The sequence below is a fragment of the Oikopleura dioica genome, chromosome XSR (genome assembly GCF_907165135.1).
Source record: "Oikopleura dioica chromosome XSR, OKI2018_I68_1.0, whole genome shotgun sequence".
NCBI classification, from domain to species: Eukaryota; Metazoa; Chordata; class Appendicularia; order Copelata; family Oikopleuridae; genus Oikopleura; species Oikopleura dioica.
This window is the reverse complement of record NC_137294.1, coordinates 9496312-9523478: the sequence shown is the minus strand read 5'-3', so window position 1 is coordinate 9523478 and position 27167 is coordinate 9496312. Positions and strand designations below refer to the sequence as shown.

At 41.6% G+C, this 27167-nt stretch overlaps 6 protein-coding genes across 7 annotated transcripts; 1 reads left to right on the top strand and 5 right to left on the bottom strand.

Annotated features, from left to right (window-relative positions):
• Positions 1-100: 100 nt before the first annotated feature.
• On the bottom strand, positions 101-8337 carry LOC145709211 (uncharacterized). Its single transcript, XM_081786892.1, has 10 exons — positions 8159-8337; positions 7006-7836; positions 6245-6740; positions 5905-5949; positions 5169-5336; positions 4302-4485; positions 4193-4257; positions 781-858; positions 438-649; positions 101-312 (listed from the first exon to the last, which is right to left on the bottom strand). The coding sequence occupies exons 1-10, from the start codon at positions 8316-8318 to the stop codon at positions 101-103; spliced, it is 2451 nt and encodes an 816-aa protein (XP_081643018.1). The 5' UTR covers positions 8319-8337.
• Positions 8338-8363: 26 nt separating this feature from the next.
• LOC145706650 (protein PALS1-like) lies at positions 8364-11762 on the bottom strand. Its single transcript, XM_081784076.1, has 12 exons — positions 11663-11762; positions 11458-11604; positions 11305-11415; positions 11168-11257; positions 10835-11123; positions 10535-10790; positions 10437-10490; positions 10198-10390; positions 9921-10151; positions 9691-9872; positions 9492-9645; positions 8364-9446 (listed from the first exon to the last, which is right to left on the bottom strand). Exons 1-12 carry the CDS (start codon positions 11714-11716, stop codon positions 9369-9371), a joined length of 1839 nt encoding a protein of 612 aa, XP_081640202.1. The 5' UTR covers positions 11717-11762; the 3' UTR covers positions 8364-9368.
• Positions 11763-15303: 3541 nt separating this feature from the next.
• Positions 15304-16109, bottom strand: LOC145706655 (uncharacterized). The gene is made up of 2 exons (XM_081784081.1): positions 15927-16109; positions 15304-15825 (listed from the first exon to the last, which is right to left on the bottom strand). The coding sequence occupies exons 1-2, from the start codon at positions 16014-16016 to the stop codon at positions 15553-15555; spliced, it is 363 nt and encodes a 120-aa protein (XP_081640207.1). The 5' UTR covers positions 16017-16109; the 3' UTR covers positions 15304-15552.
• A 221-nt stretch (positions 16110-16330) lies between these two features.
• Positions 16331-18405, top strand: LOC145706656 (N-acetylgalactosamine kinase-like). Its single transcript, XM_081784082.1, has 7 exons — positions 16331-16631; positions 16759-16869; positions 16915-17273; positions 17329-17631; positions 17713-17874; positions 17922-18076; positions 18123-18405. The coding sequence occupies exons 1-7, from the start codon at positions 16568-16570 to the stop codon at positions 18325-18327; spliced, it is 1359 nt and encodes a 452-aa protein (XP_081640208.1). The 5' UTR covers positions 16331-16567; the 3' UTR covers positions 18328-18405.
• A 2349-nt stretch (positions 18406-20754) lies between these two features.
• Positions 20755-21445, bottom strand: LOC145709709 (uncharacterized). 2 transcript variants are annotated; one of them, XM_081787411.1, is made up of 4 exons: positions 21272-21445; positions 21088-21202; positions 20902-21042; positions 20755-20856 (listed from the first exon to the last, which is right to left on the bottom strand). In XM_081787411.1, the coding sequence occupies exons 1-4, from the start codon at positions 21362-21364 to the stop codon at positions 20792-20794; spliced, it is 414 nt and encodes a 137-aa protein (XP_081643537.1). In that variant the 5' UTR covers positions 21365-21445; the 3' UTR covers positions 20755-20791. The 2 variants fall into 2 exon arrangements, with proteins under 2 accessions (XP_081643537.1, XP_081643536.1); XM_081787410.1 differs by having other exon boundaries at positions 21088-21205; positions 21272-21441.
• A 616-nt stretch (positions 21446-22061) lies between these two features.
• Positions 22062-22784, bottom strand: LOC145709210 (uncharacterized). Its single transcript, XM_081786891.1, has 4 exons — positions 22603-22784; positions 22489-22555; positions 22384-22448; positions 22062-22259 (listed from the first exon to the last, which is right to left on the bottom strand). The coding sequence occupies exons 1-4, from the start codon at positions 22648-22650 to the stop codon at positions 22062-22064; spliced, it is 378 nt and encodes a 125-aa protein (XP_081643017.1). The 5' UTR covers positions 22651-22784.
• Between the last annotated feature and the right edge of the window lie 4383 nt (positions 22785-27167).

Genomic DNA, 27167 nt, shown 5'->3' with positions numbered 1-27167 from the left:
TTGGGTAAACTTTGGGAATGGAGACCGAGGTAGGTCTTCTAATGAACATTCGCCAGATCAACTCTGTGGTAACGAAATGCGTCGTTAAATATGACTTAGCCTATGAGCTGCAGTGGCACGAGTAACCGGGTTCCTGAGTTGGATCGAGTTTGTAAGCTAGCATTAACGCATGTCCCCAGATACCCGTTTTCATCGCCCATTCCAATGCGTCCCTCTGGCGTCCGTACTGAATCAGCTCGCGGAAACGGTTCACCTTTTCGGTTTCGGAGTACCCGCGTCCAGTGGTTAAATTACGTAAACTGACGCAAGGGACTTTTCACATAAAATAACTAACAATGTGGCAAAAGGGACTTCCGAGACCTCCGAACTTCTCGCTGAAGGATGCCTTTTCTAAAACAGTTTTCTCTCGCCGAAGAATATTTCATGAAATGTATTACTTTTAGTCCCGTTCCTTGTGTTCGAATTGGCTTCATTAATAAGTGAGCGGTCGTTTTTGACTTCTAGATTACTTTCATCAATATCTTCTGGTTGTTTTTCGTTTTTGAGCTCGCCGAGGAGTAACTCAGAGAAGTCGTGACCTTCGGCGTTATCGTTCGATCTCACCAGTAGGGCTAGTAAATCCCATAATAACGCGAAGGATTGCCGATCTTAGCGAGGTTCATACTCAACCTAATCACACGTTTCCGCTGACTGTCGTGTGCCTTAGAGAAATGGCGGGCTTTGTGTTCACTCGCTTGTAGAGTCTAACTGAGAGTGCAAACGGCGTCTGAACCACTTCCTGGGATATTTAAATTCGCACGCACATCAGCAGCTTGGTTACCGCAGTATCGCACGACATCAATTTTCGGCGTTGCAGCCCTTAAAATACAGTCGAAAAATCCGTTTTCTACTGGAACCCTGACAAACGTATCAAGAAAATGACGGGTGTGCTAGAAACCCAACTCATCGCGAGGAGGAGTAATGAAGAGGAGATGGGCATTCGTTAAAACGTGTTCTCCGCATTATTTGGACATTGCCCAGATCAACGGCGCTACATTACGTACTGATGGCTGAGCGACTCTATAATCGCGTATTTTTACGTTTTTCGCGCTCCAAATTTCCCGCGACGATCCGAGATACGAAGTTTCTCGAAACAACTAAGTGATAAATCGAAGAGCGCAAGAGCTGTTTGTATGGGAATACGTCTAGTCAGTAGCAAAATCATTTAGGAATTGTAACGCTTTTGTCTATTTCGTGGAGGGCATTCCACTCGTCATGGGTGTATTTTTCAACACTCATTTTCATATCTAATCTCATTCCACATGCGGTGCGTCGAGAATACCGATCGCGCCCTTCCGCTGAGAACTCGCGTCTAAACTCAATGGCATTTTTCGCTCTCCCGAAAAATTAAGTCATAGGCATCCCCTTAATTTCCAATAACGTTCAGCTGTTGCCTGCAGTTGTTCGTGTTACTCTTGAAAACATGTGACAAACAATCTGATGTTCAATCAGAACGTGTCTGAATAAAAGTTAGCACTCCAAGAGAAGAGAATCCGGCTGCAAGTGAGATTAACACGACATCTCGTGCTGCTCAAATCCGGTCGTTTTCTTTGAAGAGCACAGATCAACAAGCGCCGATAAAAAGCTTGCTCTTATCGGTTCTATGATGATCGCGACAAAGACCACTTTGTCCGTGAAAATAAAGTCACGCTTTGGGTACTCACTCTCTTCCGCCATGTCAGCGCAGATAATCCACCGCCACCCTCCTATTTGGCGTATATTTTTGAATTTAGACAATCTTCCATGAAAGGATTAAGATATCTTTACGGGAAAATCCTATTTGTTTCCAACAAATCCTTTACTTGGACTGTCGCTGAACAGTTTCTCTTGCGAAATTCTCCCACTCGAGCCTTTACCAAGTACTCTACTCTGGAAGAAAGGGGCATTCAGTAAAGGCGATTCACAGTAATCTTGGTTTTAAAAAACGTAATCAAAATAGGCTGGTCTAGTTATATTCTCAACAAGAGCACTCTAAATTATTTGAAGTAAATCTACCTTTTCCAAAAGTTGATGAATTCAATTTTGGGATCGGCAAAACACACATTCGAAAAATATTGGAGTGCGGTTGGGCACAACTTTTGGTGGGCGATAAACGGACAACTTTCCCCGACAGTAGACAACAAATTGCTTGCGAAACTGTGGATCAGGACGTGTGATGTTTATTACGAGTAAAGTTTTGCAGCTACTGATCGCAGAAGCGTAAAATATACATCCGCGACGCGAGCTTGCGCAACATCTAACTTTTCCCCGATTGACACCGTAATTTTCGAATCTAGACGACTATCAAGTCGGTACCGGTCGTTTGCAAGTGAACTTTGAGAAATTAAAAGGTAATTGAAGAATGCGTTTTTGACAAAAGTGTCCTGCAATGTACATCAGCGAAGCTCTGGGAACTCTTGGGCGAGTCGTCGGAATGCTGTATACACAACATGCCGATCAAAGCTGATTTTCGGTCTGATAAAAGAGTGCCCGAAAACCTTCCGTTGTGATGGAATTTCGAAATTTGTAAAAAATAGTTAGTTCCAGATAGTTCCACCGGAACTTTGAAAGTCAACGTGATAAATGTTTAAATCGGCGAGTGACTCGGAGCAGGACGTATTCATTCATCAAAGAATCAACATTGAAGAAGTTTATCATATATACGATCTTGGAAGTAAAGTTCACGTTTTCGTTCTGCACTTATTTCTCGAAACTTAGGTTTCTGCTCAAGCGTAAAAACGTGAACTTGAGCGAGATCTAGCGTGTCTATCCAGCGGGAAAGGCCAACGACCGAGGATCCCATCTGGCCGGATTTATGGAAGAGGTAGAGTGCAGTGCGTAAAAAGTGTTCAGGTGAACAGGGCGGCTGGTCGTTTGTGGCTCGTAAGCTCCTTTTAATGTTTAGGAGAGGGAGGCATTAGTCCACTTGTTCCAGCAGTTTCAGAAGGAGTAGCTCCCGGTCACTGGTGAAGGTGGCCATCAAACGTGAGCTTCCGTCGGAAAATATCACAAATCCGCTCTCGCCTTTGAATAGTAGTAAAGCGGATTTAGAATGCGCCAGAGCAAAATCTACGCCGAAAATGGGAAATCAAATTACTACAGCACTTCGTATTTCAAAAATTATAGACGCTGCGCTCTGTGCAAGAAATGCTTTATATTCAAGTGAGAAGGGGAGAACGTGTTGCAATCTACGCGCAAATGCAAACCGTAGTGATTTTCTTTATTTAGTAATTTGCTAAACCAAGTACTTTGTCTCCGCGAAAACGACCTTTTTGTTCAGAGCAAAGTAAAACAGAATTTTCCAGTTAGACACCCTTTTCGCATTTGCACACTTTTAAACAAGATTTGTTTAATAAGAAGAATTCATCAAAAAGTACTCGTCAGAGTTGAGTCACGTGTTTAATGGAAAATAGGCAGAAAATAGTTTGTCTAAGTGAACCAGTTGTTTGATCCTCTATTTATCCGAACGGGGGATTAGTGCGACGAGGCACTTCCGCCCTTCGCCAAACACAAAACTCTGTGACCCACTGTTTGACGCAAGGTCATATCCACTGTACAGCGCTCTCTTTCAGTTTCCAGTGGTTAAAGGATGAATATTCTCTCAGTCACCTTGAGGATTTCTAAACGCGAGAATGAGACTTCAACTTTTTCGTGAATTTTTGAAAAAAGTGACCTGAATATTGAATAAGGCGCATCAAAGTTAACGGCATTTTGATTTCTGGAAAAAGACGGCACAAGGAATTTGGGTTGAATTAAGCCGTTCAAGAGTTCATTGAATCAGATTTAAAAGGAACTGAGCAGATGAAGGCGGCTTGTTACTCCAAAATGATGGAATTTGCGGCTCACTCAGTCCACTCTTCCTGGACACGGAAGCCGCATCGACTCAGTCTTAGCTCCTCAAACTCACTCCAAGCTGAACGAAGCGATTAGCCCCTCTTGATAATCTCGACGATTCTTGCCACAAAAGTCGCCTGTCCGAAAAATCTCACTTTCCGATCCAATTTGAAGAAAATGCGCAAATCTTATTATAGTTCTCAAGAGCACTTCTTCTTGAGTACACAAATATTGCAAGACAACAAAAGTAAGCTCTCCGCTCCTAACTGTGGTTAGCCAAAGCATCCTTATTAACATTATGCCCAGAATCAAACGATGCACTAAAGGTACCATTTCTTACCGAGTTAAAGGTCCAGGGAAAGCGTGTAGTCCAGGCGCGTACACAGGCTCGTTCGCCGTCAGCGCCTAAATAGGCTTCATGCAATCACAATTGAGAAAGTGAAATTTACCTCTAGTGAGTGAAGCTCGAATGTTGCGGCCTCGCCTTCGTCTACTCGTGCGGCGTTCACTTTGACCAGCTGCCCGGTTGGTGAAAACCGCACAATACAATGAGGCTGGGTGAACTTGGGCGGAGTTTTCCGTCCTTCGTCCCGAGAGCTTTCGACGTAGTAGTTATCTTGCCACTCGGCGTCACTAAAACTACATCTTTAGTATCTGCCTGCCACAGGAAATACAATGAACTTGTTTTAGTATTCCTCTGAACATCAATTTCCATTTTTTCTACAAGACTCTCTGTGCTAAGGAAGGCATTCGCTTCAAAGGATAGCGTTACGACTTTAGGAATTGCTGAGGAGTTGAAATTTCGCAAAACGTGATCGTTATATTCTGGAACTGAAGATATACAGATGCATAATCCTTGCTATTGATAGAACTTCCGCAAGTCGCTTATCTGTCACCTTATCGTTAGAACGGTCGCGGTTGTATACCCCGGAGTAAATTTAGTTCATTTCCATGATAATGTTTATTCTTATCGGCTAAGAAGGGATATCTCTAACAAAGTCACAACTTCTCAAAACAGGTTCCAATTTGCATTAAATAATTGCATTCAATTTGTCTTGCACAATAGGTGATTCGCGTCTAAATGTTTGAAAACAGACTTTCTTATTTTTGTGACAAATATTGCAAACTACGAAAACGTCGTATAAGGTGAGCATGTATACAAAATCGTGTGAAAACCGAGTAAGATAATCCCCTAAACCAGCGTAAACATTAACTTTGGATCTACGTGTTCAGCAGAACGTGACTGTGGAACATGTAATCTTGCTCTTGGAAGATTGAATCAAAGCAGAAAGAAAATATTGCCGACAGCTACTTACTCGTAGTTGATTGTCATAGATTTGTACAGCTCCTCGTAGACGTTCTTTTTCTTTCTTCTCGACGCACCTGATCGCCCGGATCTTTGCGAATGGAAAGAAGTAACAGAAACGTTATCATCACCGGGGTCGAATTCGGAAGACGGACGATACCTGTCCCACGCTGGGAGCCTAAATAATGCATTCAACAATCGTTGTTTTTCTACTAGTCAAATCGAAGAAAGCGACGCCGATGTAGGGCATAACTGAAATCTTCTCACAATTTATAACAAAATATGAACAATAAATGATGAATTAAATTGCAGATACATAACTGTACTGGTTCTATTTTGATTTCCTGACTTATCGGTATGAAACCCTGAACAGAAATCTGTCTGGACATAATTAACCTGTCCGACAATCTAAACATGCGACAGATTCTGCATTCAGGCAGGAACTTGCATCCAGCACAAGTATTACTCAAAAATTGCAGCTTGCGAGTGAATTTTTCATTTTGAAGACAGGTTCCCATGAAAAGCTGAGATACTCTTAGGTACCTGGGGAAGAATTTCGAATACATAAATAAGAGGGTCCTAGGGTATTTCGATTTCCAGTTTTGATTTTCCGATTTACGTCTTGGTAAATTACAGCCGAAATCATGATGAGGATAATTATCTTTTGAATGAATTTTGCACCCATGACACCATAAATTCTCAGGTTTTTGAAATTAGTCGGAACTCTTTTAGTATGATAGTTTCACCTCTTATTATTAGATGTTGACGAGATTCGTTGTTTTTTATGAATTCTAAAATGTTTTGAAGAAGATTTGAATGTAGCGGAAAAGTTTTAATCCGACCGGGGAACTGTGCGGTTTGTTAGGAACACCGCGGTGCGTAGCGGTTGACGCGGTTGAATTGCAACGCCATAATCGACCACCACTAAGGCTCCATATTTTCCGAATGCGCGCCAATTTGATCGAAAAAGCGCGCTGTTTGATAACTTATTTTTATTCTCTAGCAGAGAACTTTTGACCATTCTCTTGTCCGAATCAGTGCCCATTTTTACGGATGCATCCTTAGATACTATTTGTATAGGCTTACCTTGAATATGGTGGTCGTCTGTATGGGTCGCCGTAAGGATCACCCCCATAAGGATGCGGTGGGTATCCATATGGTGGGTAGGCAGGATGCCCATAGGCCCCATAAGGACCAGGCGGAGGAGGATACCCATACGGCCCCGGTGGAGGAGGATGATGACCATAAGGTGCAGGAGGATAATGTGGCTGCGGCGGAGGCGCGAAGCCAGAGCCCTGCGCAGATATGGCGGAGCCAGGACGAGACGGACGATCTAGGGGTGGATTTTGAGGGTAACTGGGCGTCGCGCGGCCAGAAGCGGCCTCGTGATGCGAATACTGATGAGCGTGTGGTTGAGGTTGATAGTGGCCCGGATGGAAATACTGCGGACGGGGAGCGTAACCACCCTGAGACGAAGGCGGAGCCGGATGCTGGTGGTGCTGTTGATATTGATCCGCTGGATGATAAGGTGCCCCGGGCTGCTGATAGACTTGTTGCTGAGAAACCGAAACTTGAGGCGGTGCTTGAAAATGGGTACTCTTCCTTGATTTCAAAAATAATAATGTGAACATGAATTACGCATGAATACTAGAACTTCGAGTCTAGAATGCCAAGAACATTTCATAGACAAGTACAAAGATTTACTGTGGTGAAGATCAATGCCAAGTAAAAACCCGAAATATGGCGTGAAATCGAATTTCACCGACGAAAATTTTTTTTTCTGATTTTACAGTGCTGAATTCAATCGGCACGTTGGACGCGTTTTCACAGATATTTAAAATGATTACCCGTTCCTTGCTGGTACTGTTGATTTTCGTGCGCGACAGAATCCAAATATTGATTTGACTGTGAAAATCGATTATGAAGAGAACCTTCTGTATGAGCCTCTGGCTGGCTGTATTGAACATTTACTGGAGCATTTTGATTTTGAACTGGCATTCGGTTTAATGGAGTTGGGTCTGTTTCATGGGGCACGATAGGAGCACGCGCATTGGGATCTCTGTTTCCTGGGCGCTGCTCGTCGAGTGGAGGACGTGATGATCGCTCGGGATTCAATGGGCGAACAGGAGCTCGGACATCTTCCCTCAAAGCCGGCTGTTCCCCAACCGGAAAAGAACTGACTGGATTACTACTGACTTGGACAGGAATAGGTGGTGCACGCAGCCTAGCCCGACCTTGATCGTCTTGCATTTGATTTCTTGGCTGATGACCTTCATTGCTTGATGCCAAAACTGAGTAGTTGGAAGGCTCCGAAGATGCGTCTGTTTTTTGGAAGTTGAATGGCTGAACATCACCGGATCGCAGACTAGTTGCGGGGTTACTTTGAGGCTGCACTTGACCAGGTGGATTATTCGAGTTTGGCTGGAAATATCCTTCTGCATGCTCGCTTGCTCTAGGAGGAGCTTGCTGAGTCGCAGCCGAGGGAGCTGGAACCGAGGCTGAAGAATGAAGATCATTGTAAGAGTGTAGATCGCTTTGGGAAGGCTGCAGGCGGCCTTGAACTTCAACTTCTGCGTTGCCCGCCTGCTCGATTTCCTGAACGACGTTTTCTTCCAAAGTCAAAGCAGCCATGTTATGGGCAGCGTCGTCTTCCGGGCTTATAACAACAGGCGCTGGCACTAAATTCACAGTAATAGAAGCGATCATAAGACAATCTATTATCAAAAAGAAGAAACAGGTATGCAGGCGCATGCGGTTACTTTTATGGCACCATATTAGTATTTTTAATAAAAATTGTGCGATTGGAAAGGTGTTTAGATTTGAACTATTTAACATGAAACTTTGAGAAAATGTTACCGATGTACTGCTGTTGACGATATTGTTGAAACCGTGTATTTAATTGAAACGCGTGTGCTTTTGAGAGATTTTAGATAATTAAGAAATGACTCTAGCCTAAACTAAACAAGAAAAAACTACTTCCTTCTTGTTGAACTAATGTACCTGGAGGAGGCTCATTATTGATTCCAAGGTATTCTTGATTTTGTGCCGGAGGAAAAGGCTGCTGACTCTGTTGGTTCGCGGGAGGGACCGGAACAGGCACAGGAGGTGGGGCCGAATTGAAGTAACTCGCAGCTGAGGTCACCTCTTCGCTGTCCGACATTCTTCCATAAATATGGCCTAAAAGAAGCGAAGATCAGCGACTGGATTAAATTAAGTTAGTATCGTAGTGAATTCGCTGTTTGTTGCAACCGAGGGACACAGTGGTTGATGTTTGAAAACCTGCAACAGTAGACAACAGCTCGGAAGTTTTTTTTTTGTTTAAATAATGAAGAAACTTCTTGTACTTATTAAAGGAGAGATAGAGTTATAAATGGTGGGCGATAAAGTCGCCTCAACGGAAAAAATGAAACGGAAAAGATGGAAATAGAGAGGGTGATAGCTTTTTTGATCGGGATTAGTTTGAATAGGGATCTGAGCGAGATGAGTACGGCGGGATAGACTGGAAATGGAATTTTCGTTTTCATCAAAAAGACAAAGGAATTCTCTGATAGACAACATGCAATTGAGACGAGCTCTAATGACTGGGCATATATTCAATAAGTTGCGATAACCTTAAAATTGTTGAGAACGTACTTGAGTAATTAAGGTCTATTCATTAATCAAATGTTGGAAAAAGGTGAGCCCATCAATACTTACTAACTCGTCAGCAAGAGAAATCTTTTAAGCATAAAAGTGAAAATGAAGGCGAGGGATAGATAAGTAGGTCAATTTCATTTATTTACAAAGGAAGCGTAAGAAGATCTGAGCCGAGGCTAGAAAAGAATCTAGCGGTCGTTATCAATCGGCAGAAGCTTGAGAGATGAGGTCGGAAGAAAAGAAGCATTGGTGCTAAAAAGAGATGAAGATGTTTTTACAGAGGCTGGATGCAGAGTCATTGCGATGATGTATTTTATTCGAGACGAGTGTCTTCCACTTTTAGATAGAGGCGGAAGTATTGTGCAGCGGGATCGGGTTAGCATGAGGAGTTGGGGTTGAAATAGATAAACAAATAGAGACTCGGAGAGTCGAACAAGAATTAGCAAGAAACGGGATTAGAATGAACAGTGTGATCAGTGTCCACTTTGCAGTTCCTGACAGATTGGACTCTCTAGCAGGAAATTGAACTCGAGATTGATGATTTTTACAGTCGGTGCCTTTCGGTCGCTTGGAACTAGTATTTGATGTCCAACCATGATACGGGCACCCATTGAGGCGTCGTCTCCAGTTTCTTGATAATATTGCGCAGGTCCTAAAATGACGCGCGTTAGCGAATGCCCAGGGAAAGGGAGGTTACTTCATAGGTGTCATCAGTATTGTGGTTGATGATTATTTCGTCGAAAAGGTGACCGTAATCTTGCTCTATCACGCGTGCTTGGTCGATCATAGAGGCGATTGTCTCTTCGTCGAGCTGTTTCCCGTTTATTCTTTGATTAACAAGAATCTGCTCCCTGAAAAATTCAAGCGTTAGGCAGAACTCAAATCTCTTTCTGAACCTATTAGGAGGCTTGATGAAGATAACATAAGGCTTGAGCATTTTGTCTCGCATGATCTTAATAGACGGCGGGTTCATCACGCAAATGGCCGTTTTTCCTCTTTCGATAACTTGTTGTATCGAGTCGATCGACGTTCCATACAGATTTTTCTGGTACTCGCCGTCTTCAACGAAGTTTCCTTTCTAAATCCAAATGTCAGTTCTGGCTGGAAGTAAAGCAGAAGCGCATACCTTTTTGTACTGCTCAAAGGCATCCTTTGAGACGAACATGTAATCCTGTCCGTTAGTTTCACCGTCTTTCTTCGGCCTCGAAGTGTGCGCGATCGGTACGCAAAACTCCTCGTACTTGTCGTTCGTCAACTTGTCGCGCAGTTCGTATCGGCCAACATTTCTTGGGCCAATGAGAACGATCGGTCGTCGACGATCTGGAGGTTGTTGGTGTAATTTCACGTATTCGTAAGGCTGCAAGTTCAATTAAGCTCAAAATTAGATGCTACGGAGCACTTACATGAATTATTTCTTCCTGAACTTCATCTTTTTTGTTCTTCTTTTTGTTTTTCTTTGACTTTTTGGCTTTTTTGTTTTTCTTTTTGCCGCAGAGAACTGGTTCGTTCTCCTTTTCAAGCTCGCGCTCATACTCTTTATTCATTTCGCGACGGCGCGTTTCGAATTCGAAGGAAGGAACCAAACCAGCGAGATTGCTAGAAGAACATTACGACTCAATTTCGCCCGACAGGTTGAACTAACCTCATGTCATTCTCGCCCTCTTTGTAGGCTTGCCACCAGTTCTCATCGTCGCCTCTGAATAAAGTCATAGTGATCAAGGAAGAAGAAAGAAAGCTCACTTGTGGATCTTCAATATTTGGCCTTTGCTGAAGAAGAGGCCCAACTCTTTGCATGGAATGTATTCATCTGATTCTGGATTGTAGGAGAATAATGTTCGGACGTGAGTAATGTCGTTTTCAACATTCCGCTCGTTCGTCTTGCCTGATGCGATCACTACGAATGTCACATGGCCGGTGAGCTGCTCCATGATCTGGCACACTTCGTCGACCGATTTTCCCTTCACAGTTTGAAGATTGATGTTAATGATTTCGTCGCCTAAAAACACAAGCGTCAAACAAAATGCCATTTGGCGAGAGGACCTTCTTGAAGACGGCCATCGCGTTGAACTGCCCCGCCAGCAACAATTCTGGAGATGACAACACTTGCGTCTACATTTTTCACCGTTGCGCCTAAAACGCTCTTCGTCTTATCGATCGTCACCGCCTTGAGAAGATCAGACATGTCAGCTCCAACGAAGTTCTTGGCAAGCATGAGTGCTTCGTCTTCCATCTCCAGATCGTCAATGGTATCGTCGTCGATTCCGGATACTTCTCGCAGCTGCTCGCAGTTCAGGCATAGCGCTAGCTCTCCTGCATTGACGGATTGGCTCTTCAAGCGAAATTTTAAATTTTAGTGCATGCTAGAATTCCAACCTTATTCAATGCTTCGGATAGAAGAGCGGGATCGTCCAGAGAGCGCTCTTCGGGGAATTCTTCTCGCAGCGACTTCATCAGGTTTTGCGCCTAGAAACCGCGGTGAACACAAACAGCTTGGTGAGTGAAAATATTACCTGTTTCACTTCGTGCGAGTGTAAAAAACTTCGCACAACGTCAAGGTCTTGTATTAGATTCGGATTCATTTGCGACAAGTCATCCAGAAGATCGTCGAGGCTTTCCTCCGACTAACAATCGAATAAAAATATATGTGTTTTATAACAGCTGACCTCGAAGCCAGGGTTGTCTTCTCCGCGGAGGGGAGGCCTGTCCGCAAGTCTGTAGACATCATCTTGGCTTGCTAACTCTGCGTTTCGCTTTTCGTCATTTCGCCGCTTCCGCTGACTTGCGCGGGAGGATTCAATCCGACGAAACTCCTAGGTTTTTGATAATAGATTTCTTCCTGCCCAGAAAGTAGAGTAGAATAAAACTTACCTCGTAGGGATTGCCGTTGGGGACAGGTTGAGGCTGAGCCTCCATTTCCATCATTTCAAAACCGATTTACTATTGTCCATCAATATCACAATCTCTGAAAAGGTTTTCGTTTAGGTTTCTCGTCCAAAGAAATATGGCTTCAGGACAATATCGTTGGCTGTGCGCTTTCGTTTGGCCACAGTTAAAATAGTTGAAATCAATTTCTTATAAAAATAGAAAATGAAAAAAAAAAAGAAAATCTGGAACAATTGATGTATCTACTGGGCAAATAATCCAGTTCAAACATGCCGCACAAGGACTACGGCATTGCTGTGTGGCGTCACAGGCAAATACAAGCAATGTAAACGCTCTGGAATTTCGCCAGATCGAAAATCAGCGGGCTCGCACACAGTCGAACAGCACACTGCACATTCTTCAAGTACAGCAAGCTCGACAAACATAAAATAAAAGAAAATCAGACATTTTTATGATGCGGCCTCGGCGACAAAAAACACTTAAAAAAAGATCAGGCATAAAATTCATTAAACTACTCATTCTTTGAATCACTTACAAGAATTTTCAAGATCGGAAATTCTGATTAATCTTACGATGTTAATGCTTTCCTAGCAAACAAAAGTAGAACAAATGTAGGAAGAGATAGATTCTAGTAAGCAATACGGATCGTTAGAAAAATCAAAGGGAGTCTTCGTAAAGTTAAAAAAATCTCTGAAAAAGGGAGGTTTTTGATGCCAAGACAAACAAGCAACTGGAGTGGCATAAAAATACGAATGTTTGTCTGCCCGCTTACGATTGTGAATTAAATGAATGGGGACTGTGTGAAAGAAACGTCATGAGATGATGATTTTCACAGGGTGATTCAATTCGCAAGGCGACCCACCGGTCTGAATCAACGAGACAAAAATTACACAATCCCCTATGGCAATTTGCCATTATCCTCTCTCTCTCTCTCAGTCGATTATTGATTTCCGAAAACTCAACCCACAAAATTTCAACTCTCTCTTAAATCTCTCCAACGAAAAAGGTGGCCAACGCTTTAAGGCCGTGCTTGGAAAAGTCAAAAAGCATTTGAAACAGTCGCTTTAGTATTTGCGTGGCGAGCGATAGCTGCATCGATTCGAGAGTCCTAAGCGACGTGCGCAGTTGTAAATTTTTACAAAATTTAATTTTTCTCCCAGGCCCCTCGATCTCCATTCCGAGTTCTTAAAAAACGCGGCTTTCTCTGATTTCTAAAATTTCAAATTCGAATTCAAATTTGGGAATTCTCGATTGTGAGCACAACAATCATGTGGCGTTTTTACGTTCCCCGAAAGGACTTGAGAATTAATGGATAATCGTAACGTTAATCTCGTTATTGGTGACAATTACGACTCAGATAAATCCTCTGACGATTGTCACAATCATTCAATTCTTGCTCACAGTAATAGTGGTATTTGAGGAGAAAACAACAAAACGAAAACGCGAATGTCGTCCGAAAAGTTAACTTTTTTTCAAAACGCGAAATTTCTTCTTCGATCTTTTCAATTTCAATGCTTCAAAGTTAAAACTTATACATATGGCATTTACTTGTTTATAGTAGAAAGCTTGTTTCAAAGGAAATTTGTTGCATATTTCTCTCTTTTGACGGCGGCGTACGTAAGTACTGTGAGAAAGGAACTCCTTCTGGCGTTTCTAGCTAGTCAAGTACGAAGTTGAAAAGTTAATATTTCATCATAGTGAAAACAAACAGAAAGCTGGAAAAGAGAGTTTTGTGACCTATTTTCCAACTGCGAACAAATGTTAAATTCCGCAGCGATCCAATACCAGCTTAGTTCTCTGCGCTTTCCTAAATAAACGCTGCTCAATTACTGAATAACAGACTGAACTCCGGCCGAAATTTTAAGTTAAATCGGCGCATTATTTTTAATTGCCACCAAAAATAAACCAAAAGAATTTCATCTTCGGGGCATTATTTCTCTTCCAGATTCCTTTAAATTGCCTAAAATGACCTAAAGCAAACATCCAGCATTCAAATAGGAGAATAAAAATCGAATAAATCAACTGCAAAAAAGCTAAAAGTATTATAAATAAAAACTGAAGGAATTGGGATTCGTGAACAGTTTCACTCTTCTGGTTCTTTCTTCTTGATCGAATTCTCTCTACAGATCCGGCGTGCTTGATTGGTAGAGATTTGTTTCTAGATTATCCTTTTTTTTCTACTACGGCGCGGTGCGAATTGACGTTTTTCGTTTTCTTTCGCGCCGTTCATTGGCCGAAAATGGAATCGGCTCTGCGGCGAAATCCCCCGCTTTTGAAGACCAAAACCCCTTTCGGCTTCAATTACAATCTCACTGCAGAGAAACTACTCACAAAAACTATCTCCCGAAAAATAATTAACGCGCAATTATACGCTATTTATCAATAAACCTCAATAAAAATTACTTTTCGGCCAATAAATAATTTGAAATTCATAGTTCTGATAAATTCAATTTTTTATGAAAATTGTTTCTAACACAGCGAATTAAGGATTGTTTTAAAGATGTTCTGGCATATTAATCGAATAAAGAACGCTGGGCTAAGCAAACTGTGCAGAAAACCTGAGTCAGGATTTTTCAAATCTAAAATATAAAGCCGCGTAATGGCTTTTTCAAAAGAAAAAAAGTCGCAAAGTAGCTTTGCTTAAATTACCATCATAATCTAACTGTCCTCTTTCAAATCCTTAGTCAGGTTTTCTACGCAGGCTGCCAAGCCCAGAATACCTTGATAAGCCCCATCAAACTGTACTGTGTAAATTACGGATTCGTTTATCTGAATAAAGGCCGGCGAAAAAATGGATTGAGCTGGCGAAAGTTTCCTTTCGAAAAGAGTGCAACTAGCTTTTTTCTGATGCCAAAAAATAGAACGCCGCGGGGATGCGCCCTCAACACAATACAACAAGAGGATATCATCGACGACACAGCTACTTTCGAAATCTGGCCAAATCTTTTGACAATCCGATTTGCGTCATTTAGAACATCTCGATATAGAATTGAATGGGTGAACAGAATGAATTTATTAGAAAAGCACGTGATAGATACAGTAAAATGAAAAAAGGCGTATATCATACTCCGAGCGCGAGTGAAAATTTTCTTGTTGTTTTCAGTTTTTTCCCTTTAGTTTTTAGACTTCTTGATCCGCATCATTTCGCGTTGGGTTTCCTCGATCGTGCGGTGGTCGCGTTTCAATGAGGCTAAATTGCAATAAATGTCGGCTGTGTGGCTCGCACAGTTTGAATTCTTTTGGAGCAGAAAGTTGAAACTTACCTGAGACGAGACCAAAAGACCTCCCTTCGGAGGCAATCTTCTTTGCCTCCAGATCCCTTCCAACAATGTTTGAGATTTTAGCCGAATAAGATGAGAATTTTGCACCAGGTTTGATTCGCGATTTCGCCGTGTGCCCAATTTTCCTTGGGCTACTCTCTTGATCTGGAAGCTCTTGCGTTGACTGAGAGGATCGACTTGAACTTTGTAAGCCACTGCTTGAAAAATGACTTCCCGAGCTACTTTGACTTTGAGAGCTCTCCGACGATGAAGACCAACCTGGAGGCTCCTCCGAATTCTCGATAGCTGCGTCTTTTTCGCGCTAGGAGTAACTTCAATCATAATCACAATATATAAATACTTGCTTCTTGAGCATACAAGCTGATTTCTTGACTAAGAGATATGGACTCTGAATTAGCCTTCTTGTTGTCAGCTGGCTGTTGACAGTTGGCGGCTATTCCTTTCATGTCTCGTAGCTCAACGTTTGTGGGATGTCTGTTGCAGATACAGTTGTATCTTTCTCTGGGTCAAACGATAGCAGCTCTATTTTTTCTTATCGCTAGACCTTGTTGACAAACAATCGATTTATAATTCCGATAGAATCAGCTCTCTGTCTCACCAGTTCCTTGCATCTCGTGGACCCAGAGCGACAGCAACGAGGTCGAATTCCTCTGCAATGTCTGCGACAATCTTGCGCCACACTGCATCCATAGGATGAAAGTTGTACTTGATCAGCGGTTCGATGCGCTCACAAACCTCGGGGTCCTCGCTTTCCGCTAGTCGTTTTTGCTCCTCGTCCACGTACTTTCTGATGGTCTCCATTTTGCGCCTGATCTTGTTTGAGTAGTGTTCGCGGCGCTTTTCCTCCTCTTTTTGTTGTGCCTCTTGCTTAAAAATAGTTCGAAGCCAAGAGCTTGCTATTTACGTAGTAGTTATCACGAGCAGTTAATACTATATTAAAAATATTTCATCAAAAGGATAGATCTTACCATTTTCCGCGCTCGAAGTTGAGCAGCTGTTGGCTTCGGCCGAGGTGGACCTGAGTCCATCTTTCCGATGATGGAGCCCAGTAAGTCCATGCTCTTGTGCTGGTGCAGTGGATTTGCTTTGAGAGCCCAAACGACTTGTTTTTCCTTTTTTCTTCTTCTACGATGGACACACGGAGGCGAGGACCCACGGACGCCCACTATTATATATATGACTCAAAGCAAAAAACTTCTGCTGGCATTATACAGTCTAGAAAAGAATAGCAGATGGTCTATCCGAAACTACCCCTGATCCCCAACGACTCATCCTCGCACCTAAAGACGGGCGCAAGTTTAAATTTGACAAAAGCTTCAACTTTCAAATTTGGCGCTGAGACGCCTACATGGCTGTGAGCACCGACCGGTGTAAGTGTAAAAATACTTCTAGAATTCATATTGTGCGTCGCGGATCCGCCTGCAGGTCACAGTTCACTTGTTTACGCAGTTTACCGTCTTCCAGCTCAGCTCGTAACTCGACCGGGCATTTAATTGACCCAAACTGGAAAACACGAACAAGCTCAGACCCTCAAACCACAATATCCGGCATCTCGCCTAGCCCCCGCATCGAACAAAGAAAAATAGTCTCAGAAGAAAGAGAAACTAAGATGGACAACCTGCTTGCTAGTTTTCAAAAGGCTTTTGGCAAAGAAGCGGACTTCTATGCGACGGCTCCAGGAAGGGACGCGGTTTGAACTTCTTAAAGTATTAACAGCCTTAGTATTCATCATGAGTGTTATTACAAAAGTTATTCTTTACACTAGAGATCAGCTATTTGAACGTTTTACAAGAAGAAAACCAAGAAAAAGGGTTAACTTGATTGGCGAGCATATTGATTATTGTGGCTATTCTGTACTTCCAATGGCTGTCGAGCAAAAAATATTTATTGCAGCCGGCTTTAATGACTCTGGTTAGTTTTTCATTAATACGGATATCCTTCTTATAGTCGTTTTAGGTAAACTGGAAATCATTTCCGAAAAAGAGTCGTTTCCTTCTGCTTCGACGAGCATCAATCAACTGGATATTAACCTTAGCGATATCAACTGGTTCAACTACGTTTTCTGCGGCGCAAAAGCGATCGAGGAACTCTTCTCGCGCCCACTTTCTCGCGGTTTGAATCTCTACGTTTCCGGAAACATACCAATGGGATCTGGTCTCTCCTCTAGCTCTGCTTTGGTTGTCTGCTCTGCACTCTGCTTTCTTCAGTCAGAAGGACTCGTCGCAAAAACAACGCGAACCGAATTGGCGAATGCTTGTGCACGAGCAGAGCGGCACATTGGAACCCAGGGCGGCGGAATGGATCAGGAATGGTTGGCCGCTTTTCAGCTACGGATTTTTTTGTATTAAATATTTTCCAATCTTAACTAAGTCTATTTGTTTGCTGGCAGAATCTGGAGAAGCGAAGCGTATCGACTTCAATCCTCTCGCCGCTACTAAAGTTCAACTTCCAGAAAAGGCAGCCTTCGTGATTGCGCACAGTTGCACAAAGAAGGAAAAAGCGCTGTCTAACGACTTCAATCGCCGAGTGGTTGAGTGCAGAATCGCAGCTCTCGCTCTTCAAAAGTACAAAACGGGAAAACTTGATTTGGATAACATTCCAAAGCTAAAGGAGATACAAAATATGTACAATGGCACTCTGGAACAAATGGTTCATCAGCTGGACTTTGCTTTTGCTTGTCCGAAAGGAAATAGTCAGAAAGAGTAAATAGAAAGGATTCTATTTCATTTTCAACTATAAAAAGGGAGCAGAAAGCCCAACGATATCCTGAGCCGCGCTCAAGTTTTGGAACTTTTAGATATTTCGGAAGAAGAATTTGCGACAAAAATTCTTTCACCTAATACTCAACAAGTTCAAGAATTCAATGTTTTCAAAAGGGCCGATCACGTTTACTTAGAAGCGCTTCGGGTCGTTCAAGTAATTATTTTAGCGCTTCAATAGATAGTTCGCTAATTTGACTTTAGTTCGAAAATATCTGTTCGACCGGCGGAAATAATACTTTGGAGAAATTAGGAATTCTGATGGATGGCTCCCACTGGAGCTGCTCGAAAGGATACGAGTGCTCCTCAGTGGAGCTTGATGAGCTCACGAACGTTTGTCGAGAAGGAGGAGCTTATGGGCAAGTTATAATTGAGACGAACAGAAAGAATATGATGAGATTTCAGATCCCGTTTGACAGGTGCTGGCTGGGGAGGATGCTGCGTATCTCTTGTCGATGCTGACAATGTTGATGAATTTATGGAAAAAGTCAAGAAAAACTTCTACAGTAAAACTGCCGATCGATCATCAAGACTTCCAGAAGCCATCTTTGCTTCAGTACCAAGTGCTGGCGCTGGGATTTTTGACAAGAATCATAATCAGCTTTTCTAATCCGACTTTACTCACAATATATTCCTTATAATTGTTTCTGAATACAGCGTGTCGATTTTCACTGAAGAACTTGCAATGACGCAGATAAAATAAATAAAAGAAAAGAATTGCAAACAGTCTTTCTCAGTTTTGCGTTTTTTTTTATAAGAAGAGATGAGAAACTTTAAAATAAAAGTACCATGGGGCAGGATACACGCCAAAAACTGGTCGCAACACTACCAAGAAACAGGTTAGATAGACTCTCATCTTCTTAAAATCAAAATCATAAGGCGCTAAACGGGTTCTTCTTCTACACGGCAATTCCGATCACGTCCACTGTTGGGACTGGACAGCAGATCTACTTCCGAAGAATTGGTCGATAGTGGGCTATGATTTTCCTGGACATGGCGACTCAAATTTTCCGGACAATTATTATGCTCCAACTCATGATTTATTCGGATATTCAATAAGATACGTGGCAGATGCATTAGGAAGAGTTAATAATCGAAGACTCTGAAAGATAAAGCCGCGTAATTAACTCATATTCTCAGGCTGGGACAGTTTCCACTGTGTTGCTCATAGCATGGGAACGTTTATTGCTTCTCCATTTGCGTGTCTCTTCCCGGAAAGAGTAGACTCTCTCACTTTGATTGATTTCAAAGGCGTGCAAACGATCAAACCTATTGTAACTCCGATGTACTCACTCATGTCCTGGGAGAACCGAGCAGACCGATGGAAAGCTGACTCTTCTAATCCGGGCCGGACTCCGAGCGGAAAAACATGGGACGAGTACAAACATGCCATCATGAATACTCCAAGTGGCTGGTTCAAAGATCCCAGAATCGCAGAAAAATGGATGCAAGGGCAAATGACCGAGCTAGAAGACGGAAACTTCAAATCGAAAGTTCACCCCTTTATGCGTCAGTGGGGAACAAGCAGTTGGGGGTTAACGTTCGACCAGGATAGGTTCTCGACGGAAATTGAAAATTCTTGTGAATTTCGAAAAAATGGTGAGTACGAGCGGTGAGCGAGTTTTTCTAACGAAGCCACAAAGAGTTGAAAATGCTTATTTTGCAACGCGAATTTTTAGACGCTTTAGACCCCGACTCAGGTTGTTTAGCCAAGAGCACCCTTTAGGCCGATAAGGTCTTTCAAAAAAGGAATTTTTAAGAATTGTCAATTTCGAAGTTTATTCTTTCAAATTCAAAGTGAGTCCCAATCTACTGGGCCATGCTGGGATTGAAAACAGGCAAGGTCCTTCAATGCATAAAGCATTTCCAGGCAGGTTTCTTTCATTTCATTTTTTCGCTCGTCCGTCATTATGAAATTGTTATGCTCTTCCTCGTAATCGAGCTGGTACCAATCTTCGTTTTCAATGAGGAAGTTTCGGTATTTCTCGTCTTCTTCAATTTTGGTCTCGAGCATGTTGCTAAAGCATACTTCAAATCCTGGAAGATCTTCCTTGGCAAGGGATTCTACGCGGGTAAGAATATCTTTCTTTTTGTCCATGTAAGGCGGGTTGGGATCTTCACAGCAACTGCCGCCACTAGCAGAAACTGAAGCTATGAAAGCTAAGAATATCCAAAAATCCATTTTTTTGTCGATTCGAAATTTGTTGGTCTCCGGTTAGTTTTTCTCTTTTTTTTTTGTCGAGAAGTGGCCGAAACGTCGTATTTCTGGCTTCCTTTATTGACTCGAAAATCGGCCAATCGCCACAAAGGGAGGCCAAGGCTGGCCGCCAAGCGGAAAATAGGGTTATATGAGGTCACATGACATAAACTCGATTGCTGGGTCAGATGGCTTGATCTCCAGCTGGGGTGCTTTTCAATTGTATTTTGTTCAAAACTAATCGAAAAGCTATTGATGCTCTTCAAAACCTGACTCAAGTTTCGAAGAAAAAAGTCACTCGTTCTCTCTCACTTACGTTCGGAGGCCTCTGATCGCGCTCACTTGAGTCCTCACCATTTTTTCGAACACTGACTAACGATAATTATGAACCAAAATTTAGAGCTATAATTTAGCCCGGGACTTCCGAGCACCACTTCAATATCTTGAAGCGAGCGAGGAAATATTCGATCCCAAATCAAACCAAAGAAAGTATTTCAACCATGAAAAGCAACAGCTCTACTTCGATAGACTTGTGAAGTATTCTGCAAGATACGAGGTAAAAACATCTTGAAATCGAATTAAAATAGAATTTAGCACCACATAATAGAAGGCAATCATCTTTCGCACATGGTGAACCCTTCAGAAACATCGAAGCGCATTCGAGACTTTATAAATCAAGATCCTACACGGCTAGATCTCCACGAAAAAAGTCTCGATTTCTTTGGAGACATAGAAGACATTGCAAGGATTTAGACAAAGACAACTGCAAGTTCGATAATCACAGAAGCACAGACTCTGATTCCTGTAAATATATGATTTCTGATATTGCCAACAATAAGCTATAGATTCAGACTATGTATATTTTGAAATAGTTTATTCAAAAAAATTCTGGAAAGTCCTTCTTGACACCTTTCACTGCTGCTTTGACGATCGCGCCGGAATCTGAAATAAGTCATTATATTTTTTTAAATTTATAATTTTGTTAACCTTTGCTTTTGTAAAATTCCTCTTCTGTTGGGAAGGGTTTTACTTCTAGCCCCTCCAAGAATTGTTCGAATTCTGCGTCATTTTTTTTGATCCAGTCGCGAAGTCGACGTCGCGGCTTAACTGGAACGGCTTTGACTTCGGCTAGAATGTTCAATTTTAAAATGAGATCTTAGCCCTGCTAATTACTTCGGTTATCGTTTTCATCAAGCTCAGGTCGTTTTTCCGTCGCCTTCCTTTTTCTACCACTTTTTTGGCAGGCGAAGGCCGTTTGAGCTTTGGCAGCGGCGGCTCGTCGCGACGGCTGCTAAAAATTGTGCATTAAAAATTTGTCTTTTTTTAGATTGTTTTTAAAATGATTGACTGAACTTACCACAAATACAGCATCATGAATCTCTTGGAGCGTCTGGCTACAGACGCTCTTATCGTCCAAGGTCACGAGGTTCTTCAGCATTCGTCTCTCCATTTTTTTCGAGAAAATCAAAAAAAAATCAAAAATATTGTTGGTGTTTTCCTCTTTTTCGAGAAAAAACAAGTTGATTTCCGCAGTCGACTTTCGCCTCGACCAAGGCCTCAGCGCCCCTTCATGAATCATGATCGAAAGTGAGGAATTCCAATAACACTGGAGAAATTCTTTTGTTATGTGATTATTCAAAATTTATTTGATGGCAGTGATATAAATATTGCACATTCATTGAATACGCTGCGATTCTAGCCAGACTGCGTGAACTTTAGCACGTGATTTCTGTTTTTGTACCAGAAAGTGGTACAGCAGAAGATCGAAGACATGAAGCCAAGCAAGGGCCAAAAGACCTACCCCTCAAAATGAGTAAATTATTATTCGAAGATTTGATACCGCGTGAAAGACTTTTCCTCCGAAGAATGTTCCAAGTGATTTTCTAGCCATTGCTCCCGTCACTTGAAGAGTCTCGTAATTTGCCGCTGTTTGGTTCGAATTGTTAATCCAACATTGCCTAAAGAGCCTGTTTTCATGAAGTAATGCTTGATTATTTACGTTCTCATGCCGAGTTTGAGCCCTTCTTCTCCAGTAAAGATATCTCGGGCGCCTTTGACTATGGACTCGCAGTCAACAGGGCGAAGACAGCTTCCAGGAACTTTCGGCTTAGCGGAGAATGACTGCACTTGGACGCGCTTGGGTCGAACTAGAAGCGCACTTGAGAATTGAACATTTTACTTGTTTTACCCGAGCAATGCATCTGCGACTGGCAGAGTCCTGAGATGTCCACTTCGTCTCTGTGTAGAATGAAAGTGGAGCTGTTCTTTTTCTCGTCTTGAACATAGAATTGAACACAACTCTTGTCTTCCAGCATCTGATTGCATTCGCTTTCAGCGCAACTTCTCTGAAACAACTTGGAAGGAAACAACTTCTAAGTCAGTTGAATGAAAAACGTTCTATTCGCCGATCTTTCGAGTTCTTCTTACAGAACCAAACTGTCCGCTGATTATCAGTTACTGTGAGGGTACCTTTGTGCTTGATTCAAATTCGAGCTGCTGAAAAAAGTCGTGACTCCAGCAAGATTCGGGAACTCCTTTCAAAATCAAATTCAGTGACGTGATTTTTGGCTTTACCTTGAACGCCGAAAAGACGACACGTTTTCTCTTCGTACTGTATGCCACGCAAATATGGAACAATAACCTGAAAAAAGAAAGTTTTTATAATCAAAGAGCGAAAAATATTGTTACCGAGAAAGTCCAGACTAAAGACATGCTAGAGACGAAGAAGAGTATCATGAATGCGGCGAGTAATATCTAAGAAGATTCAAGACTGAAGTAAAAAACCGCCACTAGCGGCAATTTATGAATCCGTGACTGGCGTAAATCTGATGGATTTGGCATTGTCAGCTTGAGAAGCTTTTTAGATGTCAGCGACGCTATGAAACAATAAAAATTTGATTTTTCAATTTATAACTGTACCAGACGTGAGCTTCTTGTCATATTCCCCGGGACAACTACACATAGATAAAAAAACAGAATGAAAAAGTGAGATAGCACCTGCGCGGACTAGAAACCGTCCTTTGGTACTGAGTGCGCGCATGATGTCGGCTATCAAAGGTCCTCACGAAATTTAACTTCTAATTTATTTGTAAATACGATTCAGAGCGTCTCAATTAGTTAACACTTTTCCGGCCGGACCGAGTTTGAATAGGACTGTTTGATCAGTTCATCGAGTGCATTCAAAATTAATAGAAATTCAAAGTCGCGTGAACTTTACTTGGACTAAGTATAAGATCTGAATTCACTTGAGGGTTTACTTCAAACACGATTTAAATCGACTAAGAAGTTTTTAGAAAAACGACAAAAAATACGGCAATTGTGCTTAAACCCATGCCACCTAGTTGGTCATTTTGCACTCTCATTTTGAATAGCCACATTTTTGAAAGCTGCTTGACTGTTCTCTCGATAATGACTGTAACATTAAACGTTCTTGTTGTATATCTTTTCGGTAGATACATCGATTTTCTGCTCGAAGAAAATCTGCTCTGTCAGAATAATCTGAACCCTCTCAGTCATAAGCTGTCTTTCAGGGTCTGGAACGGCCTTGATTTAGCTTTGAATAATTACACCCGCATGAGTTTGTTCCATTACAAAAAAGAACTGATCAAATTAACTATTGTTAGCGTGAGGAACCCCAACTATCAAAACTCGTTCTCTCGGATTCGATTCGTTTGAAGTTTTCTCTTAGCTTAAAAACAAACATGTTTGTAACTGTGTCCTACTGTGGCTTATTTCGAGCACCCGCATACTGGTGAAAAGTAACCCGACTTAAATATTTATCGCGCATTAATTCTTAAACGATACAGCTTCACCCCCGCCGCAAGAAACTATTGATAAGTTACCGTCAAGCATACTTATCGTACTCCACGACTGAGATAGCACAAACTTACCATTATTGTTTCTCTCGTAGTTGGCCGCTCGATTCTGAAGAACGAGCTAAAATATAGTCAACAAGTCGTAACAACATCTAAAGAGGTTGAATATTTGATTGAGAGTTGATTCAATTACGCTAGCAAGATTTGGCAGATTTGGGGAAGTCTGTCCAATTTAACTCACTGACTTTTGCCTTCTACTATTTCTGCAAGAATTAGATCTCTTTCGATTTGCAAGAGCTCCGATCATTGTCATACTCGAAGCTCTGCAACTTATGCCTATTGCTACTCTGCGGCTGTAATTTAAAACTTACAGTATTGAGGAAAAAGTAATCAAGTCCGTGTTACCCGGACTGTATTCAAATCCTTGTCTGAGATTGATAACCAGCTAACTGGGCTGTGATAGTCAGTCCCCCGAGAAGACCAACCTCTTTGGGCTGCGCAAAAACATATTTTGGTTAATTAAATTCCACAAAATCATTAAAAAACATCCTCAATAAATATTCATCAAAGGTAAAATAAATTTTTTGAACTCACAGAATTCTTCTTTGAATATGTCATGTAATCCCTTCAAGAGTTTTTTTTATTGTTAAACTTATATCGGCGCCTTCCCGCGACTAACTTTATTAGATTTCGGAGGATCGTCGAAGTAATTTAAGAAAATGACTTTGTTAAATAAACAACTCTCTTCCCTTGGATCAGACAAGTTGGACTTGTTTAGCTGCGAAAATCTCCGCAAATGCATTGCCATGATTCTCTTGCTCGATTTTCAAAACAGTATATTTGCCGAGATTCGCTTTCAAAGTCCGTCTTTTTTAGTTTGAGATGCGGTGGCAGTTCAATTCCAATTAAAAAACTACTACTCCTCTTTGTGAGCAGCGAGACCGGACTCAATCGAAAGACTTAGGATATTCGCTGGCGAATAATCGCATACTGCCGATAACCGCCGCTAAGCCAAAGAAACCAATATGTGATTCTTTTTCTATTCCCTTAATTATGCTCCGACGAGCAACTCAAGTGCTCATACATATTTGTACATGTCGAGTCCAAAACTACATTTAATGAAATTTAACTGTACAACAGCAACATTACTGAAATTATTCAAAGGAATACGAGAAATCTGACAGGCTCGAAGAATAATCCATGATAAATCTGTCACTTTGCCATTAATAAAATGCTCTGCTCTTTAAAAAACATCCTTTTTAATTCTTTGCTGCTGCTAATTGAAGTCTTTATATTTCTTCTTTTATATTTTCGAACCCAAAGACTATTGAGTTGTTCATTAGAATCGTATTTTTAGCCTGCGAGTATATAATTAATGAACCATGTAAGTTCATATCTGTAAATAACCCTAACTGTCTCAAGAGTCAAAAATTAGCATTTCCCATATAAAAGAATTGAATCAGATGATTTCATTTCAATTATTGGCGTTAGAAACGTATCTTTTTTGCCCGAATTCCTGAATTTCTGGCGAGTTCGAGCACTAAAATCTGTCGAAAAAAATTTAAGGGTCCAAATTTCGGGCCAGTGAATGTCCGATTGAGATTGCCAAAGCCTTGCTTGTTGCGTTAGAAAAATAAATTATTTTAAATAATTCTAGGCAGTAAACCTAATACATAAAATTTTTGTTAGAATAAGAATGAACTCGAGTTCAAGAAATATATTGTTCTTTCAAATCTGAGATAAAAATCAACATATGGCGATTGAAAACGATAAAAAATAGGTGTGCTATATTACTTACAGGATCTGACCCCCTTCTATCTTTTTGCTGATACATTTTGTTCTTGATGAAGCTGAGAAATTTTTGATGACTTAGTTAAGCATAAATTATGGTGTATAAATTATACTGAAAATTATCCGTTTTCAGCCCCTAGAATCGGATCGTATAGAGGTCTTCGCATGGAGCGTTTCTTCTGCTCGGTTTCAAAATAGGCAAAAGGAAATGAAACCGAATCTTGTCAGAATTTTTGTTCTGTAAAAACTGACGTGGCAATTTATTGAAAATGAAGGTCATGATTCGTTTTGATGCTTTCTCTGTTTCAGTATATGTTTGAAAAGTGTCTGTGGGAAGAGGACAGTGCGTTGAGCTGCAAAACGCAAAAACTGAATTTATAATGCTCCTCCTCTCTGCATGTGGTGCTCACAAATGCGTTAAATTAAGCCGTCACTGCCATCTGTAGGTGTAAACAGTCACAGGAGAACATATTCTATACATCCATATTAGACTATATCTAATGACTACTGTTAGGATTACCCGGAGCAGGTGAACAAGCCCCTTGAGACCGTTTTCGCGCTTTCCTCAAGAGCTGTATTTTAAGCAATCTTGCTGCATTAATGCGTCTTAATACCTCTGTGAAGAAATTATCTTGACTGCAGAGTGCGAATTCAAAGACAGTAATCTTACTCTTACTCTTTGATCTGACTCTTACATAGATGTCGCTTACCTTTGTCTTTGGAGCTAGCTTGGCGGTTTTTCTCCGAAACTTGGTGAAAATAGAATGCATTTAATGCGACTCTCTGCCGTTTGCAATATGATCAATTGCAATGTGGATCTGATACTCGTCGAATGCTGATTATTGGAAGTGCGGTTCGCCTGTCCCTCGCTTGTCGAAATGTATCAAACTCAGCAGCGGATTCCAGCAGATTAATTGGCAACATGACCTTCTGCAGGTGCCGTTCTCGAGCTTTATCCCCTCTCAAAGCTCCAAAGCCCTTTCCGATAATAAGCCAACCAAATGTGATTCTTAATCTCGACTCGCAAATTGTATTCTACTGAGTAACATTCCAGCGTTCTCACAACAGTCGCTGAAGACTGCTGTTTATGGGCCTTGTTCTCGGCTGAGGGTTGGGACTCACAAGTTGCGAAGCAATCCAGGAGCAATAATGACCATCAATTAGCCCTATCTTGTGTCGTCGACAATGATCGACTGCTACTCCAGTTTGATAAATACTTCAAATTCCATTGTTAAATTTTCTTGGGCTGGTTGGCTGAGCTGAGCTCACTGCTGTCCGGAGGGCGGTTCAGAAAGTCGCTGAAATTGGACATTGACGAGCCACTAGTTCAAAAGGAAAAAATAATTTTCACTTGCCAAGTCCAGCCACGGAGCTCGTTTTTATGGTGGCGTCTGTTTGACTCATTAAAAATGCCAAGGTCGAGCTAATTATGCATTTTCAGTAGATAAGAGAGAAGGGGCATTATGAAGACGGAAACCTTCTTGAACTGAGCAATTTTGCGCCAACAGAGTTTTCCCGCTTTCCAAGAAGATCTGAAAATGCTTCCATTGATATCGCACAGGTAATTATTCTTTGACCAAGAGAAGCGTCCCAAATAAGGGAAAAATCATAAGCAGAGGGTTAAACAGGTCTTCAGGATTGAGCACG

What these genes read in the sequence shown, in the direction of transcription:
- LOC145709211 (XM_081786892.1), bottom strand. Translation starts at nt 8,318, where the DNA reads ATGTCGGACAGCGAAGAGGTGACCTCAGCTGCGAGTTACTTCAATTCG. An exon ending in TCTATGACAATCAACTACGA is followed by an intron (nt 4,486 to 5,168) that starts GTAAGTAGCTGT and finishes ATGTAGTTTTAG; the next exon opens with TGACGCCGAGTGGCAAGATA. An exon ending in TTCCCTGGACCTTTAACTCG is followed by an intron (nt 859 to 4,192) that starts GTAAGAAATGGT and finishes CTGTATTTTAAG; the next exon opens with GGCTGCAACGCCGAAAATTG.
- LOC145706650 (XM_081784076.1), bottom strand. Translation starts at nt 11,716, where the DNA reads ATGATGGAAATGGAGGCTCAGCCTCAACCTGTCCCCAACGGCAATCCC. An exon ending in CCAACGGCAATCCCTACGAG is followed by an intron (nt 11,605 to 11,662) that starts GTAAGTTTTATT and finishes TCAAAAACCTAG; the next exon opens with GAGTTTCGTCGGATTGAATC. An exon ending in ATACTGATGACACCTATGAA is followed by an intron (nt 9,447 to 9,491) that starts GTAACCTCCCTT and finishes GCGTCATTTTAG; the next exon opens with GACCTGCGCAATATTATCAA.
- LOC145706655 (XM_081784081.1), bottom strand. Translation starts at nt 16,016, where the DNA reads ATGGACTTACTGGGCTCCATCATCGGAAAGATGGACTCAGGTCCACCT. An exon ending in AACTTCGAGCGCGGAAAATG is followed by an intron (nt 15,826 to 15,926) that starts GTAAGATCTATC and finishes ACTATTTTTAAG; the next exon opens with CAAGAGGCACAACAAAAAGA.
- LOC145706656 (XM_081784082.1), top strand. Translation starts at nt 16,568, where the DNA reads ATGGACAACCTGCTTGCTAGTTTTCAAAAGGCTTTTGGCAAAGAAGCG. An exon ending in AGCGGACTTCTATGCGACGG is followed by an intron (nt 16,632 to 16,758) that starts CTCCAGGAAGGG and finishes CAAGAAGAAAAC; the next exon opens with CAAGAAAAAGGGTTAACTTG. An exon ending in AAGCGCTTCGGGTCGTTCAA is followed by an intron (nt 17,875 to 17,921) that starts GTAATTATTTTA and finishes ATTTGACTTTAG; the next exon opens with TTCGAAAATATCTGTTCGAC.
- LOC145709709 (XM_081787410.1), bottom strand. Translation starts at nt 21,364, where the DNA reads ATGGAGAGACGAATGCTGAAGAACCTCGTGACCTTGGACGATAAGAGC. An exon ending in TGATGAAAACGATAACCGAA is followed by an intron (nt 21,043 to 21,087) that starts GTAATTAGCAGG and finishes TGAACATTCTAG; the next exon opens with CCGAAGTCAAAGCCGTTCCA. An exon ending in GGAATTTTACAAAAGCAAAG is followed by an intron (nt 20,857 to 20,901) that starts GTTAACAAAATT and finishes GACTTATTTCAG; the next exon opens with ATTCCGGCGCGATCGTCAAA.
- LOC145709210 (XM_081786891.1), bottom strand. Translation starts at nt 22,650, where the DNA reads ATGATACTCTTCTTCGTCTCTAGCATGTCTTTAGTCTGGACTTTCTCG. An exon ending in CTTTAGTCTGGACTTTCTCG is followed by an intron (nt 22,556 to 22,602) that starts GTAACAATATTT and finishes TTCTTTTTTCAG; the next exon opens with GTTATTGTTCCATATTTGCG. An exon ending in TCGTCTTTTCGGCGTTCAAG is followed by an intron (nt 22,449 to 22,488) that starts GTAAAGCCAAAA and finishes TGATTTTGAAAG; the next exon opens with GAGTTCCCGAATCTTGCTGG.